Source organism: Phaenicophaeus curvirostris, chromosome 1 (assembly GCF_032191515.1).
Source record: "Phaenicophaeus curvirostris isolate KB17595 chromosome 1, BPBGC_Pcur_1.0, whole genome shotgun sequence".
Classification (NCBI taxonomy): Eukaryota; Metazoa; Chordata; class Aves; order Cuculiformes; family Cuculidae; genus Phaenicophaeus; species Phaenicophaeus curvirostris.
The window spans coordinates 40,330,859-40,352,604 of NC_091392.1; the positions used below are offsets into that span (position 1 = coordinate 40,330,859).

At 49.8% G+C, this 21,746-nt stretch overlaps 7 protein-coding genes across 7 annotated transcripts in view; 3 read left to right on the forward strand and 4 right to left on the reverse strand.

The window, feature by feature from the left end:
* Nucleotides 1-1,056: 1,056 nt before the first annotated feature.
* The window catches only part of LOC138719190 (histone H4), a 41,540-nt gene continuing 20,850 nt past the window's right edge, over nt 1,057-21,746 (forward strand). Inside the window, exon 1 of the mRNA XM_069854242.1 lies at nt 1,057-1,458. Coding sequence (XP_069710343.1) covers nt 1,072-1,383 — 312 coding nt within the window. The 5' untranslated portion in view covers nt 1,057-1,071 and the 3' untranslated portion in view covers nt 1,384-1,458. The remainder of the gene's footprint in view (nt 1,459-21,746) is intronic.
* The window catches only part of LOC138719183 (histone H2A type 2-C), a 90,058-nt gene continuing 70,721 nt past the window's right edge, over nt 2,410-21,746 (reverse strand). The window contains exon 2 of the mRNA XM_069854230.1: nt 2,410-2,951. Within this exon, the coding sequence (XP_069710331.1) occupies nt 2,527-2,916 (390 nt within the window). The 5' untranslated portion in view covers nt 2,917-2,951 and the 3' untranslated portion in view covers nt 2,410-2,526. The remainder of the gene's footprint in view (nt 2,952-21,746) is intronic.
* Nucleotides 4,208-4,734, forward strand: LOC138716619 (histone H3). The gene has a single exon (XM_069849784.1). The coding sequence runs from the start codon at nt 4,210-4,212 to the stop codon at nt 4,618-4,620; it is 411 nt and encodes a 136-aa protein (XP_069705885.1). The 5' UTR covers nt 4,208-4,209; the 3' UTR covers nt 4,621-4,734.
* Nucleotides 4,977-5,482, reverse strand: LOC138716620 (histone H3). Its single transcript, XM_069849785.1, has one exon. It carries the CDS (start codon nt 5,480-5,482, stop codon nt 5,072-5,074), a length of 411 nt encoding a protein of 136 aa, XP_069705886.1. The 3' UTR covers nt 4,977-5,071.
* Nucleotides 6,849-7,654, reverse strand: LOC138719081 (histone H2B 1/2/3/4/6). Its single transcript, XM_069854002.1, has one exon. It carries the CDS (start codon nt 7,316-7,318, stop codon nt 6,938-6,940), a length of 381 nt encoding a protein of 126 aa, XP_069710103.1. The 5' UTR covers nt 7,319-7,654; the 3' UTR covers nt 6,849-6,937.
* LOC138719076 (histone H2A-IV-like) lies at nt 7,665-8,054 on the forward strand. Its single transcript, XM_069853988.1, has one exon. It carries the CDS (start codon nt 7,665-7,667, stop codon nt 8,052-8,054), a length of 390 nt encoding a protein of 129 aa, XP_069710089.1.
* On the reverse strand, nt 8,630-9,305 carry LOC138719070 (histone H1.10-like). Its single transcript, XM_069853974.1, has one exon. The coding sequence runs from the start codon at nt 9,292-9,294 to the stop codon at nt 8,632-8,634; it is 663 nt and encodes a 220-aa protein (XP_069710075.1). The 5' UTR covers nt 9,295-9,305; the 3' UTR covers nt 8,630-8,631.

Below are 21,746 nucleotides of genomic sequence, written 5' to 3' on the forward strand. Positions count from 1 at the left end.
CAGCCACAATAAGCACAGGCAAACGTTTGATAGTGGAATTATGCTAATCTTATAGTCCCAGTGGGCCCTGCAAGGATAACCAGCAGAAATGAGGTATGGATTTAACAGTCATGATGACTGATTTCCAGAGCTATGAGTTCATATGAAAATAACAAAGAGGAATCTTGTCCCTGGCAAGGTACACTGGTGAAAATGTATTACATGAAAGAAAGAGTATCTATCCACTCAGAATGACAGTAGATCTTTGAAAACATGGAGGTACATATGCACATAGCTGACAGTCTTTTTTGTTGCATATTTGACACGCACGACTAGTTTTTCATCCTATTAGTGTCTGTGATATAAACAGAAAATGTAATTTTTTTTTTTAATGTGATCAGGTTATCTGGAACTTAACATGAAGAACTCCCCTTCTCCAGTTTTATGTGAGAAAAGTCCTTTGTGGACTTAGTAGTGGTGCTGTTGTCTGACAGGCACAGCAATCTTCTAGGAAAACATGCATGTGACTTTCTGATGTGAAGTGAAGGCATTATGTGATTTTCCTAATTTTTCACAGCATGAGTCAGATACTAGTGGAAGGCCATAGAGGTGGCCAGTCAGTTCTAAAACATAAAAGGTGATTCTTAGTATTGCAATTGAGTCCGTGTGATGTGACCTCGGACCTATTGAGACATGGCCAGAATGACGCTAAAAACAGTCCGCAGGAGCCGGAGGGTGCCGACTCTGGGACAGCGGGGGCGCGCTTTGCCTCTCGTAAAACGAAGATCTCGCCGCCGCCCTGCCCGGAAGATAAAGTGCCGGGGATCGGCCCTTCAAGGGCACCAGGACAGACGGAAGGCGGGCGAGGCAGAAGCGGAGGCGGGACGGGAGCGGCGACAGCAGACGGGGCCCCGAGGGGCGTGACAGAGAGCGGCCGAGAGCGAAGGCCCCACCCGCCGAGGGGACCGACGCGCAGGCTCCGCCCCCAAACCGTGCCGGCCCCTGCTTCCAAACAGGTCCGACCCCAACACACAAATACCGCGCCCCGGACTGCACGGTCTCACAGCTCGAACCAGCAGGAAAAGCAGTAGTATGTCTGGCAGAGGCAAAGGTGGGAAGGGGCTCGGGAAAGGGGGTGCTAAGCGCCACCGTAAGGTGCTGCGCGACAACATCCAGGGCATCACCAAGCCGGCCATCCGCCGCCTGGCTCGGCGCGGCGGCGTCAAGCGCATCTCGGGGCTCATCTACGAGGAGACTCGCGGCGTGCTTAAAGTGTTCCTGGAGAACGTGATCCGCGACGCAGTCACCTACACCGAGCACGCCAAGAGGAAGACGGTCACTGCCATGGACGTGGTGTATGCCCTCAAGCGCCAGGGTCGCACTCTCTACGGTTTCGGCGGTTAAAGCGTTTTGTTTCTGGACCATCTCGACAACCCAAAGGCTCTTTTAAGAGCCACCCACTTGCCTCTAAAAAGAGCTGTGTTGCATTCTGTTTTCTTGTATTCTGATGAGTTTTTGATCTACACTCGACGTTTTTAGGTATTTGAGCGCCTATTTATTTCCGCCACCAACCCCCCACCGTTTTTGGTTTTTTTTTCTTATCTGCATCTGGGCTGGCCAGCCTTTTAAGATATAGCTTCCTTTCTACACCCCAGATGCTGTATTGTCCCGCTTCCCACCACTTGTGTCTCCCTTTTCTGGCAGATGCTTTCAGAAACGGTTGGCCGGGCTGTCTCGCCCTGCACCTGTGCCACTTTGTGACGTTTCCTGAGGCATATGCTAAAATTAAAAATGTCTAGGAATTGCCTGGCCCTGAAGGACAGGACAAGCCTAGCCGCCTTCCTTGGGTGTTTTACTTAGGAAAAAAAAAAAAGGTCAAAGTAATGGACACAGGCTCTCCCGGGTGAGGGAAGTAGAGGGGAAAAAAGCACAACCCGGCTTTGCTTTGCCCAGTTCTCTATAACAAGGGCGGCAGCTCCTTCGTTTCCGCCTGCCCGCTCATGCCTAAAGAGGGAAACTACAGTGACTACAGAGCAAGGAAGGGGCCTCGCTTTTGCGCGGGGCCAGCTGCGGCCTCCGTAACTGCGCCCGCCTCCAGCAGCGAGAGGGTGAAGTCCCCCTCGCGCTTTCGAAAAGCCCGCGCGGGGCGACCGTTGGCCACGGGCCGCTCCGCCCTCGGCAGAGCCCGCGCTCTGCTCCAGGGGGGCCGCCTCCGCACAGCCCCGCACCGGGCTCTGCCCGGACCCAGACCAGCGCGATCCTCCCCCGGCTCGCTGGACGCGGAACAGTTGCGGGGCACAGGAGGAAAATCCCGAATTCTTAGCCGCACCGGAGCGCTCCGGCAGAACCGAGCGGCGGCCTCAGAGGGAAGAGGCCCTGCCGCCAGCGAGACAACAACCCCAGCCCGACCCCGACACACCGCCCACAGCCGTCCATTAGTACCAGCTCGGTGGCATCTCAAGCTCTTTCCCGACACTGTGGGTGGCTCTGAAAAGAGCCTTTGGGTTTTGCTGCGGTGCTAGGGACGATTCCCCATCCGGGCTCGCTTTACTTGCTCTTGGCTTTGTGACTCTCAGTCTTCTTGGGCAACAGCACGGCCTGGATGTTGGGCAGCACCCCGCCCTGCGCGATCGTCACCTTGCCCAGCAGCTTGTTGAGCTCCTCGTCGTTGCGGATGGCGAGCTGCAGGTGCCGGGGGATGATGCGCGTCTTCTTGTTGTCGCGGGCCGCGTTGCCCGCCAGCTCCAGGATCTCGGCCGTCAGGTACTCCAGCACGGCCGCCAGGTACACCGGGGCGCCGGCGCCCACCCGCTCCGCGTAGTTGCCTTTGCGCAGCAGCCGGTGCACGCGGCCCACGGGGAACTGCAGCCCGGCCCGCGACGAGCGCGACTTGGCCTTGGCCCGCGCCTTCCCGCCCTGCTTCCCGCGGCCGGACATCCTCTCTCGATCACTCCCTCAGCCACGAACTTCTCCTGCCCAGCGAAAAGAGCAGATGAGTGACCCGCGCCCTGCCGCCCGCCCTTATATCCCTTCCCTTCGCGCGGCCGGCGGCTGCTGATTGGCTGCGGCCCCTCTCGGGGGACGCGCACCCAATGGCGGAGCGAATCTCGTCCTGACCAATCGCGCCGGGCACAGCTGGAAACGTCTCCGCCCGCGCTCCAAGCCGCCGCTCACCGGGCGCGGGGAGCCGGGCTCCGGGAGGCGCCTCTGCCCGGCGGGAACGCTCGGATCCCCCCGCAGCCCGGCCCCGCGGGGCCCTGCCAGCCCCATGCCGCTTCTATCCCCTCCTTTGGCAATTGCTGGAAAGCTGCCGGGTGGGCAAAGGTGACTCGGCAGGACGGAGCAGAGGAGAAGAGGAAGAGAGGCAGCGTGGCTGTGTTGTGAAGCGTGCAAGGGATGTACACCCGATCCCCAGTTTTTCACTCCGGCGGCAAAACTTTCCGAGCTCCCACAACAGCGCGTCCTTCTTCACATCGGGCACCCACAGCAGCTCAGCCCTGCCTGTCCCCACACCTCAAACGGACAGCGGGGTGACGTACTTAAACATGGTTTCTGCACCCACTAGACTCATCTAAGCTTTCAATTGCAGGCATGGATTCCTCTACTCAGTCTCTAGTCCTTCCTATAGAGATTGTTTGGTGTAGTATTAACAGAGACTAGAAGTGGTGGATCATTTATATTCTTTGATTACAGTTATGCTTTATGATATGCTGGTTTTCCTCCTTTTTTTTAATAGCATACATTTCCCTCTTTTCTATTTTGATATTTTTTATATTTCTGGAATATTTTTAGTTTTTAATTCTGCATTACAATACTAATGGAAAAAAAACCCAATCAAGTTAAACGTAAAAAAAGTTTTAAAAAGAATTTTGAATTATTACCACCCAGAACGTCTAAAACAAACAAACAAAAAAACCCAAAAAACAACGAATGACAAAAAAAAAAAAGAAAAATAGAACCTCAAATAATTTAGGAAGTGTTGCCCGAAATGGAAGAACATGCATAGTGGTAAAGGACTGGTTTTAACTAACACGCACTATTCAGTAAAGACAAAGAGGGGGAGGCAGCATCTGGCAGTGGCGGGATTTTTGAACTTTGAATCCTCCAATAAGATTCAGCATGTACCCATCCGCCAATCAGAGAAGAGACAAGCGCTATATATACTCCTGGAACGTAGCGCGGGTATCAGTGCTTTTAAACCTCCGGATCCTAGTCGTTTGTGTTTGGGCGATGGCTCGCACGAAGCAGACGGCGCGCAAGTCGACGGGCGGGAAGGCGCCCCGCAAGCAGCTGGCCACCAAGGCGGCCCGCAAGAGCGCGCCGGCCACGGGCGGCGTGAAGAAGCCGCACCGGTACCGGCCCGGCACGGTGGCGCTGCGCGAGATCCGCCGCTACCAGAAGTCGACGGAGCTGCTGATCCGCAAGCTGCCCTTCCAGCGCCTGGTGCGCGAGATCGCGCAGGACTTCAAGACCGACCTGCGCTTCCAGAGCTCGGCCGTCATGGCGCTGCAGGAGGCGAGCGAGGCGTACCTGGTGGGGCTCTTCGAGGACACCAACCTGTGCGCCATCCACGCCAAGCGCGTCACCATCATGCCCAAGGACATCCAGCTGGCCCGCCGCATCCGCGGGGAGCGCGCCTGAGCCTCCTGCCGCAGCCCCTCCCAGGTTCCACCAGGAACTGGGGAAGCCCACACCGACCCAAAGGCTCTTTTAAGAGCCGCCACGTTACCAATAAAAAGAGCTGTGAACGCTTAACCTTGCAGATTTTTAAAAACGGTGGATTAGGGGTTTTTAATTGTGGAGATAGTTTCTGTATTATGGTTTGGGAATTATGTAACAAGTAGGTTTTTCTGCTTCCGAAAACTGATTTTTTTTTTCATCTAGTCCCCAGAGGCTTTTTATAGTTGTGCTTGCTTTTTACGTTTGAGAATTTAAAAGTCTCTACAGACTTGACTTAAGTGGAACAACGTAAAATTTGCAAAACGTTTTTAAAACACGCTATTTAGAAATGCGAAGTATTACAGCTCCTTCTACTGTGCATGTAGTGGCTCTTAAAAGAGCCTTTGGGTTGAGTGGGGACAGGGCAGGAGGCTCAGGCGCGCTCCCCGCGGATGCGGCGGGCCAGCTGGATGTCCTTGGGCATGATGGTGACGCGCTTGGCGTGGATGGCGCACAGGTTGGTGTCCTCGAAGAGCCCCACCAGGTACGCCTCGCTCGCCTCCTGCAGCGCCATGACGGCCGAGCTCTGGAAGCGCAGGTCGGTCTTGAAGTCCTGCGCGATCTCGCGCACCAGGCGCTGGAAGGGCAGCTTGCGGATCAGCAGCTCCGTCGACTTCTGGTAGCGGCGGATCTCGCGCAGCGCCACCGTGCCGGGCCGGTACCGGTGCGGCTTCTTCACGCCGCCCGTGGCCGGCGCGCTCTTGCGGGCCGCCTTGGTGGCCAGCTGCTTGCGGGGCGCCTTCCCGCCCGTCGACTTACGCGCTGTTTGCTTAGTACGCGCCATAGCTCCGCGCTCACCACCACTCCCGCTCAGTCAGCAAGGACAGAGCCGTGGCAGCGACCCTGCGGCGGCTGCACTTATAGCCCGAGCTCCCCGCCGATTGGCTGTCCGCGCGAGGCCGGCTGCCATTGGCCGCCGCGAGCGTTCGAAAAGCCCGCGCCTCGCTGGCGGGAAAGCCGCCTTTTGTTACCCCGCCCCCTCCGCCTCCAGGGCCCACGACACGGCCCCCTCCCCCCCGCCGCGTCCTTTTCCCGGCCCGGCCTCTTGCAGCGTTGTGGCCGGCGCCCTCGCTGTGTAAAGCGGAATGCGTGAAATGCCTCCACCAACAGCGATGTGGGCGGCGGGGCTAGGGTGACAGCAATCACCGCGTGTAACCGCTGCGCCCGCTGAAACCCTGGCCTCGGACTCGGCCGCTTCCCAACGCGCTCCCTCCTCCAGTTCACAAACCCCCACCCCGCCGTGGGTACTGCTGGCAAAGGCGCCTTCACACGGCAGCCTTCGCCTCTGCCGTGCGCTCGCTTTTTCCTCCCACTTCGTAACTACGTTCGGTTCGGGGCCGCGGCAAGGACGCTGCAGGCGCAGATGGCAGCCGGCGCTGCGCGTATAGCCGAACGTTTCCCGCCTGCCCTCCCGCCGCGGTTTAAGGCTCGACTGGATTCGGGGGAAGGCGCCTCGCTGAAGCGGGGCCGGGCTCCGGGCCGCTAGCGCCAGCGCGGCCAATCAGCGCCGTCTCGCGAGCTGCCACGCGTCGGGCGCTCGTGCCGGGCAGCTCCGTGCAGTCCTCACTCAGGTCGGACCCAGCCGGCCGCCGCGCTGCTCCCGGGCCGCCCGGCCGCCCCACGCTCCCGCGGGCCGCTCGGATGCGGGGTTTACATGGAGCGCGGGGCGAGAGCCGAGGATAGACCGCTGGAGGGTAGGGCGTGCTCAGAACCACACACGGGTCTTAGAGGTTAAGGGGCGAGAACCCCGAGCGGCTCTCCGGTTTGGTGTCCCACAAACTGCAGGGGGCTGTTTGCGCAGCCTGGAGATTTTTGCTGGAAAAAGCAGCTGTAATCTTGGAACCGTCTGTGCTTTAGGTGTAAGCCCCTTTCGCTAAGTTGCCTCCCGAGGAAAGGCCAGGCACCGCTTGCTTCTCCAGAATACCCTTGTTTCAGGCACCTCAAGAGAACCCCACCCTCCCCCAAGGCAGACACAAAAATTCAGTGGGCTCCCAGGGTGGGTGTTTTTAGTGAATCCTGAGCACTCTGCTGGACTACGACCGATCCCTACCACACTGTACCACTAACAGCTATTTCCGAGTTCCTGACAGTGCTTTCCCACTAAACCAACAAGCTTTCTTTTTCTCTGAGAGACACCTGTGCCAGTTAAGAACAAGGGACAAAAGCATCAGCTCTTTTATTGAAAAGGTGGGTGGCTCTGAAAAGAGCCTTTGGGTTAAATAGTCTTTAAAACAGGTATCTACTTGGAGCTGGTGTACTTGGTGACAGCCTTGGTGCCCTCGGAGACCGCGTGCTTGGCCAGCTCGCCGGGCAGCAGCAGCCGCACGGCCGTCTGGATCTCCCGCGAGGTGATGGTGGAGCGCTTGTTGTAGTGCGCCAGGCGCGACGCCTCACCGGCGATGCGCTCGAAGATGTCGTTGACGAAGGAGTTCATGATGCCCATGGCCTTGGACGAGATGCCCGTGTCGGGGTGCACCTGCTTCAGCACCTTGTACACGTAGATGGAGTAGCTCTCCTTGCGGCTCCTCTTGCGCTTCTTATCGCCTTTCTTCTGCGTCTTGGTGACGGCTTTCTTGGAGCCCTTCTTAGGCGCGGGAGCGGACTTGGCCGGCTCAGGCATCGCAGCAAGCGAGAGTCTCCCACACAACAACTAGAGCCGCTGAGAAAACAGCGGGTAACGGCACCGCCGGCGGCAGCTGCTTATATAGCGGCGCTGGGCAGAGCAACGGCTCGACAGCGGCGCCTCGCGATTGGTTGGCCGTTGCCGTTCGGGGCGTCCCCAGGGCCCAAGCGCTGCCATTGGCCGCCTCTCGATTCGCGCTCCCATTGGCTGCCGAGACGCCGCCGCCGTCCCAGCCAATGGGAGAAAGCGGCGCCGCTCCGGCCGGGTTCTATATAAAGGGGCGGGCGGGGACAGCGGGGAGCAGGTCTTTGTTGCTTGCGTTTTGTTTTGCTGAGTGCGTGCGATGTCCGGCCGCGGGAAGCAGGGCGGGAAGGCGCGGGCCAAGGCCAAGTCGCGCTCGTCGCGGGCCGGGCTGCAGTTCCCCGTGGGCCGCGTGCACCGGCTGCTGCGCAAGGGCAACTACGCGGAGCGGGTGGGCGCCGGCGCCCCGGTGTACCTGGCGGCCGTGCTGGAGTACCTGACGGCCGAGATCCTGGAGCTGGCGGGCAACGCGGCCCGCGACAACAAGAAGACGCGCATCATCCCCCGGCACCTGCAGCTCGCCATCCGCAACGACGAGGAGCTCAACAAGCTGCTGGGCAAGGTGACGATCGCGCAGGGCGGGGTGCTGCCCAACATCCAGGCCGTGCTGCTGCCCAAGAAGACCGACAGCCACAAGGCAAAACCCAAGTGAACGCCGAACCGCAACGCCCAGGAAGTTTTTCCCAAAGAAACCCAAAGGCTCTTTTCAGAGCCACCCACTAGATCACTGAAGAGCTGAATTGCTTGCATTTCATTGAGTAGACGTTAAAAAAAGCCGGGGCACCTTTTGGAATTGTTACCCGAGACTGACAAGGAAACCTCTCCACTGGTTGTGGGGATAAAGTCCCGTATGAAAGCACCACCCCTCCTCTCAGCCCGTGTTGCTTTCCTACTGCTGTTCGTGGGGCGGGGCTGGGGCGGTATTGACAGGAGCTCCCGAGAAACTGCTCAGCCCTTTGGAAGCTGCAGCCAATCCCCGTGCTGTACGGGCTTTCTGAAGCCACTAGCACACTTCTATAGAGGACACTTCAAGTAAGCATCCTTGATGTTTGCTGCTTCCTTCTGCCAGTTTTCGAACTAAAGAACGCAGCGCTTTTGCACTCTGTTATTTTGCCTCTTTCCCCCCAAATGACTGGTAGCCACAGTGTCTCAGCTCTCCTTTGAAAATGTGGGTGGCTCTGAAAAGAGCCGTTTGGTTAAAGAGCGCAGCAAGACTATCCCACACGGGTTTACTTCTTCTTGGGCGCCGCCTTCTTCGCCTTGGCTGCCTTGGGCTTTGCTGCCTTGGGCTTGGCTGCCTTGGGCTTCACCGCCTTTGCCTTGGCCGGGCTCTTGGCTGCCACCTTTTTGGGCTTGGCAGCCTTAGTCACCTTCTTGGGGCTCTTGGCTGCTTTCTTGGTGGCGGCGGCCGCCGGCTTCTTGGCTTTCTTGGGGCTCTTCTTAGCTGTCACCGCTTTCTTGGGCTTCTTGGCGGCGCCGGCGGGCTTCTTGGCCGCCGGCTTCTTGGGCTTGGCCGCCGCCGTGCGCTTCTTGGGGGCTTTTTCCTTCACTTCGCCGGGCTTCTTGCTGAGGCGGAAGGACCCAGATGCACCAATGCCCTTGGTCTGCACCAGGGTGCCCTTGCTGACGAGGCTCTTGAGCCCCAGCTTGATGCGGCTGTTGTTCTTCTCCACATCGTAGCCGCCGGCGGCCAGCGCCTTCTTGAGCGCGGCGAGGGAGAGCCCCTTGCGCTCCTTGGAGGCGGACACGGCCTTGGTGATCAGCTCGGTGACGCTGGGGCCCGCGGGCTTGCGGGCTTTGGAGCCGCCCGCCGCCTTCTTCGGCTTCTTGGCGGCGGCCTTAGCGGCGGGTGCGGGCGCATCGGGGGCGGCGGCGGGCGCGGTCTCGGACATTGCGGCTCGGTGGCAGCTCTGGGTGGCGGCGGCGGCCGCGGCTCCTTTATTTATAGCAGCGCGGCGGGCGCTGATTGGTGCCGCCCGCCCGCCCCGCCCCGCAGCCGCCCGGCGCTGCGAGCTCCGGCTTGTGTTTCTTCGGAGATAAAAAAATGGTTTTTTTCTATTTTACTTGTCGCGAAATTGCCCCCTTTCTGCATCTGGAAGGCCGGGGAAGTGCCTACTTTCGCCTGTGAGTGTCGTGTCGCGAAAAGAACTGAGTTCGGGTAGAAAGGAGACAATAAATCCCGAGTCCTGGAACCGAACGGGCTTCGAGAGACCGAAAGTTTTGTTTTTCTTTGTAAATTAGAAATTTTCCTTTAAAGTTAAGGCGAGACAGGAAAGTCAGCGTTAATCTTCAGAGGGTCTTTTTCACATTAGGGAAGAAAGGAAACGGTTAGAATCCTATTCTTTTAAATAAAATGGTTTGAAAGAGAGTGAGGTAGCACAAGTTCCCACAAGCCGTGCCTCCACATCTTGCACTGAGGTTTATATCTCTAGCCACTGCCAAACACTCAGGGAAATACTTTCTTGTACTTCCAAAGCTAAAGTTTCTGGTGGCTATGTGTGAAATAATAGACAGCATACACTTATTTACCTCAGTATGGATTACTTTCTCTGTAACTTTTCGCTGTTAACATAGCAAAAGGCTCTATAACATTAACGGAAAGAGTTGAGACATGAAGAACAAAGATGAAAAGATTCGTGTCAGATCACTGAGCTTCATTTAAGTCTCTAGCACACAGAAACACACCACACTCTAAATAAAGCACACAGTGCTATCTCTGTAAAATCTGTCGGTGTGATTCAGTAACGTGGAAAAAAACTGGCAGAGACCGAGTCTGCAAGAGCTGTGAAGTCACCATTTTATTCATAGTTTGATGCCAAGCTAGGAAGAAAATTCACAATTTTTTCTCACTGCTCTTTTGCCAGGTTACAGATCAAGGCACAGAAGCTTCTACACAGAAAACCTTTGGCTGCAGCACAAAGTGATGCAAAGCTGTTTATCCACAATGTGATGACTACTCTGTTAGCATGCACACAACCTTATCAGCTATAACTTCACACATATTTCTGTATCTCCAACCGGAGTTCCTTATTCATTTACCTTGAAGTTTAACAGCCATCAGCCAATTTGGCACCGTCATATTGCTGCAATTGTACCTGATGTACACAACTTACACAGTTTACATATCATAGAATCAGAATCACTAGTTTGGAAAAGACCTCTTGCTGATCAGATAACAACTTCACTACTTCAACAAAATGCAAGATCTGTGTGTGGAAAAATACCACCTCACTCCTCTCTCTCATTCCACTACAGGGACTGCAAAAGAACCTCTTGAAGATTTTGGGTGACCTTTCATCTTCAGTTAATTCATGAAGTCCCATTCATTAAAACTTCCTATAGGCAGTTATTCTTGCACATTTATGGTAAAAGAGACTTTCATATTACCAGTGCCAGTACTGGGGTTGGGACAGAAGCCTTTCTACCTCACAATGAAACAGTTTCCCCCATTCTCTGCAACTCTTATTTTGCAGGAGTACTGATGCAGCATAATAATATATTTTCATCCAATCTGTAATTTAATATTCTGAAGATTGTTTTCCCTAAACACGTGTAGTCAGATGGAATACAACAGTATGTCTGAATCCTGTATAGCAGACATAACTACAGCACTAACCCTCTCCAGAGGAAAAGCCTCTCAGTATGTGCTAGAGGAACACTGCAATGTTTTAATACTTGTCTTACTCCACTTTTCAGTTTCTCATTCTCCATCAAATGTTAAATGGCTATTTTGCAGTGTGAAGCTAGTTTTTGTAATTATTTTAAGTGCTCCTACTTAATTGGTTTTCCAATTACGTATTTACTCCATTATTCTTTTATTGTTAAGAAGACAACGTATTCTCATGACCATCTCACAAACAAGCATTCAAGCCATGTGTTAGGGGAAAAATGCAGAAGTACCAGAAAAAAGAAAAGCATACAAGGAGAGCTGAATACGGTGTCACCTCATTCAGCAGTGAACGCACAAGACCATGATTTGTTCTTCTTCCCCAAATACTGCTATGTCTTGTGTGATTAGCAGCATGAAAAGCCTGAAGTTATGCACTTAAGCTCTTTACTCCAGTCATGATCAAGCTTAATTCAGATAAATATAAACAGTACACACTTCCCTGGAATGCAGATACAAAAAAAAAAAAAGCAACAGATAGGGAGAACGCTTGCTGGAAGAGATTCTTCCTCTCTCTTATGCGTTTGTCATCACAGTTGCAGTAAGCTTCAGTACCTCTCCTTGGAAGAGGTGACCCTCAAGAACAATAGGACCTCAGTGGTATTCCATGCTGTCGATCTCTGCGTGCCCTGTCAGTATAGACAGAGTTATCTGATACAGCAATGAGGAAATGCCAGGTAATTCTACAGAACATTTTTGCTGGTGCTACCAACGTAAGCTAGCTCAGTCTGTAGGGCTAGATCTGAAAGATTCTTTAGAGCACTCCCCTGCCAGGATGAAAAGTATAGATTATTATAAGCAGTAACATATGCCTACTAACTTGAAAAAATATGTAGTAATCCAAAGCAAACTTTATGCCTGCAAGAAACCAAGCAATTTTTGCAAGACTAGAGTTATTTTACATTTATTGCATGTCTTTTTTTCTGATGCTTAATCTGGCAGTCGGTAACAAGGCCTACCGGTCACGATAAGTGATATAACAAGTCACAGTTCAGCGGTCAGCTGTTTGTACAGATACTGAGGATAATTGTTCCTGAACCATTTGTTCCTCTTGCTCCCATTCTTTATTACTTTTCCACATGGGTATCTAACTGCACTGCATTTATTCATTTCACATTGCCACACCTTTGCCAAACATGTAAAGCCCGTGTCCATTTTGGAGATAGGAGAACTGAGAGTCACTTATCTGTTTCTCAGAAATGCAGTTACTTGGAACCTCCAGTTTTTGTTTGGTTCAGGTTTTCTACCCTCCTCATGCTGAGGCGCTGCTGTATGTGTTAACTCTATATGTCTTCTGTGAACAGAAAAACAATTAATCTAATTTCACAGGGGAGGAAACTAAAACCTGTTCAAAATGCATTTATCTACTCATCTTACCTTTTAATATGTTACAAGCCTCAGCTCCTTCTCATACACACACAGGCCAGGCCATCAGTCTGCAGGCAGGGTCAGGATCAGGCCCTGTCAGGTGTCCCAGGGTCACACGGAGCCCTGGCCTTGGGTATCAGGCACCTCCCTGGTTCAGTGGGGCCACGGCCAGGCAGGGCTCTGGGGAGCTGGCAGACTAGACCAGCTGCAGCATTGCTGGGGCAGGGGCTGGTGGTCCCAGAGAGGCTGAAATGGGGTGTTGGGACCTGGGCAGGTTAGGAGGAGCCTCAGGAGGTGCTGAGCAGGGACAGGCAGGGCTGGTGGGGCTCTGACAGGGTGCCTCCTTGGTGTAGCAGGGATTATAAAAGGCTCTCAAAGCTACTGCTTCAGTATTCCTCTAGGTCCAGTCAAGAAAGAGCTATTTTGGCCAAGTTGCGTGCAAATGTTTGATTACAGTCCTAGTAGATAGGTAACAAAACTCTACTGCTGCTTGCACTTATCATAAACATTGTATGTAGTCACCATTTCTAGGTTCGAGACAGCTGAGGACAACAGTTGTGCACCTCAGTTTAGTTATTCCCAACTCCTTTGTCATCAAACACATCAAAATGTGGGAATGGCTTTGCTGACCATGTATAGTGCCCACATAGGTCTGTTGCAGTTCAATCTGAACCACCCTTTCACCTTTGTTTCATTGACCCGCACAGGGAGGAATCTCAAGAGATTCTGAACTAGCTGCAGTCAGTTTCAGTTGCCAAATTGTCCTTCTAGATAACAGCATTTCTATCCCCTTCTGCACAGTCGCAAAATGCAAAAAGGGTCGATAGAAAGAGCCATTTGTTTCACCTTTTAGCTGCTGTTTGGAGAAAATGCTGACCCACAGGTTTGGTCTGAGTGGCAATGTACAAGTTTCCCTACTAAATACTGGTGGGAACTTCATTCCTTTCCCATTCAGCTCTGAACCATGGTCACAGGTGTGCCTCAGGCAGTTTCATTTCCTCTAATGCAACTGGTCTCAAACTTCTGGCTGGCTTGCAGTTCCTGGGGCTCACCTACTCCCCATTCGTGCCCACCCTTGCCAAAGAGAGAGTAACTGCTTTTCCCTGCTATTAGCAGCTAAACATATTAGCTGTTCTCTGATTATTCTAGACATTTAAGAGCTGCCTTTTGGCCCTGTTTCTGTTCTTGAGTGCTGTGACCCACATTTTGGGAAAAGATCTGCTTGCAGAAGAGCACTCACTGCATTAAGGCACCTCTGCAGCCTCCGTGGAAAGATCCTGCATTACTATCTTTGTTCCTTCTTTACTAACCAATAGCTTTGACTCTTCTCACTTCCCTTCTTCTATCATCAGTGACCCAAATACAAACTGAAGCTCTTCCACTTCCTGCAGAGAAACCAGGGAGATGAAAAAAACAAAAACAAGCTCACAGTGGCGCAGCACAGGTGGACGAACATCCTTGAAGGAGAAGAGATTGGCCCCTCTCCCTGTGTTGCTCGAGGGTGAGGACTGAAGGTGACATTCCCTGCACTTTTCCCAGAGGGCGCTGGGATGCAGAGTCTGCGAAGGAAAGGAACGGTTTGGCTTAGATGTCCAGCAGCTGAATCCCTGCCCTGAGCTCAGTGCAAAAAATAGCTGCTGGCTTCAATGCACCTTTGAAAACCGAAGAGCTGCGTGGAGCTAGGCAAGCAGACATCTTCAGAGAAGAGCTGGAGAAGGAGGAATACTTCTGGTGGGATGTTTTGCCACCTGCTTTTTAAGCATATGTAAAGAGTGTTACGTAAAGTGCTTAGTTTTTGGACACCAAATATATCCATGCCTCTTGTTCCTTTTCCAGTAGACTCCTCTGATAGTTTTGAATAGATAAACAGTTTCTAAGAGATTTTTTAAAAAGTACCTGCATGAAGCAATATTCTTTCCTTATTGCTGAGGTGTTCAAATGAGAATTCCTACAAGAGCTGTCCCATCACTTCCATATTCAGAAAAAAAATGAAATTTTGTCCCAGGGGCCTTGCAAAGGAAAGATTCTCATTGGCCTACTGATGCCTTTTATTTTCCAAGAAATATAAAGAAAAGAATGCTGTGGCCTTGAAGGCTGGATCAGTATTCCTCACGTGAAGCTATCTGGATTCAGAAGTATGACATACATTTAAAATTGGGAATATTCACTCTCCAGGCTTGAAGAGGCCCTGTACAAGGGAATTTAGAATTGTGGGCTGGCCTGATCAGTATTACAGAAGCTGTGCAGAATCACAGGGTTTGCCTCAGAGAGCAAGCGGTTATCTGAAACTGAGGCCACCTACATTTACCATTCAGTTCTGCCTGGGAGGCAATAAGCAAACAGCTTCCTCCTTACCTCTGTTCCCCCACACATCAGGTAATAACAGGCACCTCCCAAGTTCCTTGAGATTGCTGCAGAAAAGCAAGAAAGCGTGACTCATCTGTGGCTTCATGTTAGTAATCAGAGGTCGTGGATCCAAACTGATGTGATTTTTGAGTATATATCAGGAAATGCGTCAGCCACTGTATGCTTCCTGAAATATAAAAGGTGGTGAATAGTAGGCAGCCTGGTTGCCAATGCCTACTTACAGTCTACTGTGCTAAAGAGGAAAAGACTCCTACTGAGGAGGAGATTTTAGGGAAAGAGACTGCTGTTTGCTAGGCTTCTTCATGACAAACCACCATAGGAGCATCTGCCTGTAGAACAACTAAAGAAGAAAAAGTGTTTCAGGTGCAATGCTTGGTGTGTACTAAAGCTGAAAGAAGAAATGTGCTCATCTTCAGACACATCTCTAAAGACATATGAAACAGACCAACATATTTGCTTTCTCAGACCTGATACATCTTCCTGAATGAGCTGTATTCAAGCAAGGGCTGACAGTAAGAGGCCACATCTACCCCCTCCACCCAGTTCCAGCTCTCTAAGCATGCTGAGCTGCTTCAAGTGTGAAAACATTTTTCTAGAGCTCTACTAGTTCAGTAGAAAATGTTTCCATCTGATCCATATAATCACTCAATCTCTGATGCTCTGCAAATACAAAATGATGCCCAGCCTAGAGGGAGTACTATGGTACTCCAAGAGGGATTCAAATCTGATCATAGGCATCAAGAATGCAATTTGTCCTTAAAAACAGAGTCCATAACCAGTCTCAAAAGCAGGTTTATCAAATTCAGAGTCTTGATTCTAGATGGATATAAAGGCCGCCTCAACTGCCAAATATCCCCTGCCAAATATCAGGTTTGGCATATATATACGCGCCATGTTTTGGAGGTATAGAAGGATACCTTCCCTAGGTTCACAGCTATTTGGTGGCACCACCACTAAGTACATTACCAGTCCAGGGAGGTCTAGCGAATCTGGAGGTGGAGATAGTTCCAGCAGAAATGTCCTTGCTCTCAGCAGCAGCAACAGTAGCAAATGTCAGACCAGTCACTGCTCTCTGCTGCCTCTCATGTTAAACTGTTGAAAAGCTTCTTGCTTGAATGAGGCCTAGAACCACTAACAGCAAGTAAAAGTCTCCTGTTATGTGATTTATGGGTCAAGATTCCAAATTATCTCTTTAACTACTACCCTCCACCCCTTAGCTCTAAGACCAAGCATGGATTTAGATGGTACTTAGTGCCTCACATTGTGTTTGTTTTCATATTCACAAAAGTGAAAGATTCTCTAACAAACAACTGCACCAATGCTTTGACTAGTCAAACAGTCAGCAAACTCTGTCATCTCACTGTTCACCCCTTTTTCCCAGTCATTTAGGGACTTATTAAAAACCATAGGTCCTATTGTGCATCCCTTCAAAACACCCTGGTGACCTTCCTCTGTTTAGCCCTATGCTTTTTTTGACCTTCTATCAAATAACTACCCTGCCATTTCTTCCTCTTTTATCCTCCTGCTTATCCTGTTGACTTTTCATTAAGCTCTTTTCAGAGAGACTTTGTCAGAAGCCTTTGGAAATCCAGGCTGATCAGATCAACCAGACAACCCTTCCCTACATACTAGCTGACCTTGTCAAAAAAACTCCAAGGTGTTCGTAAGACAGGCCCTCCCTATGCATACTGAAACCATGCTGATATTATTGAAAAGGCTATATTTATCCAGGAGTCTGTTCTGACCCTTGCTGTAGCTCCACCAGTGTGTTTGGCACAGCCAGTAGGCTTATAGACTCAGAGTCCTATAGTCTGGCAGGCTCTCCAGCAGGCTTTTTACTGCTGTCACGACAGATAAAGAGTTTAATGCTAGTTTTGGTTATTTAACTAGCTGACCTTCTAATCTCTTTTTGGACAGTTCAGTTATATTTTTATGCTGAATCTGCCAGAGTTTATGTTCTCTTCTGTGTTTTTTTACTCAGACACACCTGCAGCTTTTCGAATGTTGCTTTCTTACCTCAACCTTCCCTTCTGCTACCAGTGCCAGCATCTTTCACTTTTTCAGGACTTTCTGGGTGGGTGGTAGCACTATCACAGTCTCCCCAGTATGGTCACTTCAGCCTTCTCTACTCACCTGTGAGGATTTAACCCTCTCAGCTGTTCCTTTGAGCTTCTTTTTAACAAGGTCAATGTTTTCAAAGTACCTACCATATCAGCAAAATGAGCCAGCGCTCTTGTTTCCCAGGCTTCAAGCCCTGACATTGAGACAATCGCAGCATTGATTTGGTTCCCTGGCCTTCTCCTTCAATGGTAACTCTCCTGCTTTATGCTGTCCCCTGTTGTATCCTTCCCTAAAGGCTACAGAATTTTCTGTGTCTTGTCCTTGCGAACAGAAAAATGTCTCCGCTGGTTTTCTTTCTTAACTCCTGAGTTAAAACGCTCACTGACAACCTCCTGCATGCTAATAGCCAGAAGCCCATTTGTCTTTCGATCCAGATGAGGTCCTTGCCTTCTCTGCAAGTTCTCTGTAGTACAGAAGTGTTCTTGCTCCTGCTGAAACCCTATTCTCAGCCAGGTTGTGAAAGTGCTATCCATACCCCTCCACGGTCACAAGCAGCATGCTGGGGAATTTTCAGTAGCAGGTGACCATAGACATTCTGTTTTCTCTCTTCTTCCCCAGGGGCTTACACATTCCATTCAGAGTGTTTCTCATTCCTTTTGCTATGACACAGGTGCTGAAGTGGACTATGACAATGCAACCCTCTCTGGCTTATCCTAGGAGTGTGCCCTGTGAAGGTTGTTATCTTCATGTCCTTCCCCAGAGTAGTGGGAAACTCCTCTGCCCCTCCAGTCCCAGTTCTTCCTCACTTGTTTCTCAAAACAGGGAGTTAGGCTGGAAAGCTGAATGCTGGATCTAGCATGTACGCACACTGAGGGGAAGAAATGAGTGCTAAAAAGGACCTGTTGGGGATGCTGCAGGGAACACACATTGTAGAAGACTGTTCTGTATAGATGGTGTGGAGGAAGCATGAACCCCAAGACCCTGTATGCACATAGGAATGGCATACTTCAGTCAGGCAGCTTAATCCAGTGTTGTCTTCTGGAGCAATCCTCCCAAGCCACATGGATGTATCATCTAATCAGGAAAGGGATAGGGAGAGTGAATGTGAGAGCTCATAGGGAAGATAGAAACAACTTTATTGTCCCCTGTGTCTTGTCCTATGCCCAGCTCAGCTAGACCCAAAGCTAGGTCTCTCTTTACTGTTTGTGTGCGAGGTGAGTTAGAAAAAAAAATCAAAGAATAGCTAAGGAAATATATTTTTTTGTTTGCTTATTCTGTTTGGTTTTAGGGTGGGCTGAGATTTTTTGTATTACTGGACTGGTAAGAAAGAGACACTACTGGATATTTTCAAGGGCTGCATGTGCTCAGACACTACCAAAGAGGTTTACTCACCCTCCAAGCCCTTGTGCCTTCCAGAAATATGTCATTTTTATAAAGTATATTTTAAAATTGCATTTGCTTGCAAACCAGTTGGGTCACTCAGCCATGCCCTGGCCTTATGGCTTTTGCTAGTCATGCACGGAATAAATGCAGATGCAGGGAAGCACATTCTCTCCCAGGTTTCCTTTCCACCCTCCCATGTCCTGATCATTTGTTCAGGAGGGTGCAGGAAGTGGGCTGAATCCATCTGGGGCCAAGAGCACCTGCTGACCATCCTTGTAGTCTCATGAGATTGCTTCAGGAACACCGGGCGTGAGATCACTCAGGCACAACACTCAACTGAACTAGGAGCCTGAGGGAAATGCCAAGCTCCCATCCCCATCACGTGCTGGCTCTGCAGCTGGCCAGCTTCCCCTCTTCTGGAAGCCTCACAAGAGTGGTGGCTTGCTCTTGCCAGATCTCCCATTAACAGATTTGGTACTGTACTTGAAAAATGCGCTCAGTACCCTCATGAGACTATCAGTTCCTCTTTATATATTTGTCTTCAAAGAGATTTATATTACTGTCAGCTGTTCTTTCTCATCAGGCCTAGGGAATGTGTAATAAGTAATTTCTGAGGCTCTCACACCAGGTTATGCCTTAATGCTAGTGCTAATAAATATACAAAAAGAGCTGTCTGGCCCTTAGTGAGGAAGCATTTCCCTTTCTCCCTCTCTCCCTCTCTGTGTGCATCCTGGCAATAGGACAAAATGTTTCTGATTATTTTTCCCCGTTCTAGTGGATTACCAAAAGGAATCACCTTGCAGCTATCATATTTTGAGAATGGAAGACCTGACAAAAATAATTATTTTAATTGGATGTTCTTCAGTTCACGTTCAGCCATTTAAAACTGAATCTTAGTCTCCCTGGACCTAGAAGACACCTTTAAGATTGTGATGCAATGATGTTATCCATCATACACTTTCTTTGCATTCGCAAGTGCAAATCTGCAAAGCTCTGTGTTCTGCCCATGCCTGCAGAGGATATGGGCACCACACGACCAATATGATCTAGTGAAGCCGTTTTAAAAGGCAACGTGTCCTCTACAGTAACTAATTCTTTTGCAAGGCTAACTTTATTCAGGTGCAGAAGCTGGGTTGTGCACGTCTAAATATCCGTGCCCATTTTGATCTAAAAATTCCTGGACACATGCCTAGCTTGTATATGTACTCTGGTTATCCTAAGAATGTGACTGAAAACTTATCACTCACGAGCATGAGAGGGACTCATATGCCCACACAATGCACACTGTAGGGCCACCAAACCCATGGAGTTTTCTTTCCCTCATCCCACACAGATAGCATTATGGTCAGTCTATGAAAGGAGCGCATCATCTGAAAACAGGCAAAAGAAAATACTTCTTCACACCTTGAGTAACTGAGAATTTCTGGACTTTACTGTCCCAGAAAGCAGTGGAAGCAGCTGATGCCAGCAGGGTCAAAAGGTATCAGATCTTAAGCCCTATCAGGGCTTATTATTGAAGGGGACAAGCAGGGATATACCACTGCCACCTGAACTCCTTTGCAATAGCATCTCCTATGAGCACCACAGGACACCACGTGCTGGGTTACAGGGACCGTGTCTGGCCCAGAGGAGTCTCTGTGGAAAGGACATTTGAAATTGGAGCATAAACCTAACAGACCCAGGGGACATAGAACAGGGCAGGAAAGAGATAAAGGATTGCTGTCTATAAGTCACCATATATTGCAGAGCAAGCGCCTGGAAGAAGTGGAATTGAACCGAGCTTTAGGAATGGCTGTTTCTTCTCCAGGTTCTAGAGGGAGCTTCGGGAAATGAATAAATTAACTGCATGTAAACCTCTGGAGAGGGCTGAAATTAGATGAGATGCATCCCTGTTTGAAGTTCAAGGTAATAGTTTTTAACTTCACCTGGACTTCTTTAGGCCCTTATGTGTTTTTCTTGTTTTTGTGATGCCAGATGGGAGGGTAATCAATGCAATGAATTTCATTATTTTGTTTTCATCATAGCGCATTTTTATGTGGAATGTTTCCTGCTGAACCTGCTAGTCAAAACTTAACAATATGAAATTATCAATAATAACAAAAAAATACATAAGAAGCCCTCAAAACAAACAAACAAAAAAGCACCACTCCCCTTCCTCCCCCCCCCCCGCCCATCAAACAAACAAAAAACCCAAACCTCACATTTTGCAAGTGTTTTAGAAAACTAAGAAGGAGACCTGAAAAATTCAGAGGAGTTCAGGATTTGGTCTTCCATCACAGTCCAAAACTCTCATCTTCTGGCTCATCTCTTCTAAACGTATCACTGATTCTATAAGGGCTGTGGATAAACTCTCTTACTTGATGATGGAATGCAGCAGTGACATGACGGTGATCATTCCAGAATATTCTTAACACAAAGTCAGTATCATTGGTAAAAAAGGTATGGAATTTACATGCAGACCTGAAACACAGCCTCAATTTATCTGAATAGCCCTATCTCCAATATACAAATGTAATTACAAGTTCTCTTAAATTATTTTTCAATGAAATACCCGTGTATTGTCATGAATATTAAATATCTCTCTTGACTCATCTTGTAGGTGATGTACAATAGAACGGATGGTTAATTTGAAGAAACAAGAGAAGAATTAATATTAAATGAAAACACAAATCCTAAAACCATACTCTCTTTCATATATTTAAAAAAAGAAATACTAGAGCTCATAAAAACAGTAAAAAAAAAGCTAAGTTTTCTTTACAAAATTCAAGCCAGACAATTTTAAGACACTGAGGCCCCATATCATCTCATGATTTTGCATTTTTTTTTTTTTACATTCTTGGTCTAATAGTGGACCAGATTCCTTTTTAGCACATATGAAATTGCATTGTCCAGCTACTGCCGGAGTAGCTGCCAGAGAATTGCACAGGAATGTGGGGTGAACACAGTCACTGCAGTTTTCTGGCCTTGGCCAGTGACAAGAACAGGGACAGGATCAGGAACTTTTAATTGAGCAAGCACAGGATAATAGCAAATACAATTTTCCTGACAAAGGTACATTTTCCTAGCCCTTCCCTTCACCATGACTGATTAGTGAAGTGTTGCTTGGTGCCCTCAACCCTCCAAGCTTAGAGTTGTTCTAGTTACCCTCAAAGCTGAGAATTGTTACCTCACAGATCAGAGAATATTAGAGCCATGTTAGAGAAACTGAAAGCAAGAATTATGGAGCAAGTGATAGCAAGAGTGTTTCTGTCAGAGATCATTAACTCAGACAGCATTCTGCTCCTGGCAAGGGGCAAATAGTGGAGACAGGTGAAAGCTCTGCCCTGTGCTGCCTATGGAAAAACAGACACTGTCATTTCCTAGCTCATAAATACTACATCTATCCAGTAATATATTACCCCAAGACTCCAAGGCTAGTTTTGGGAATTTACACCTGAGTTTTTCCAGCCCACTAGTTTTCTTGGTAGACACATTGTTGGTACCACCTCTTTCAGCTGA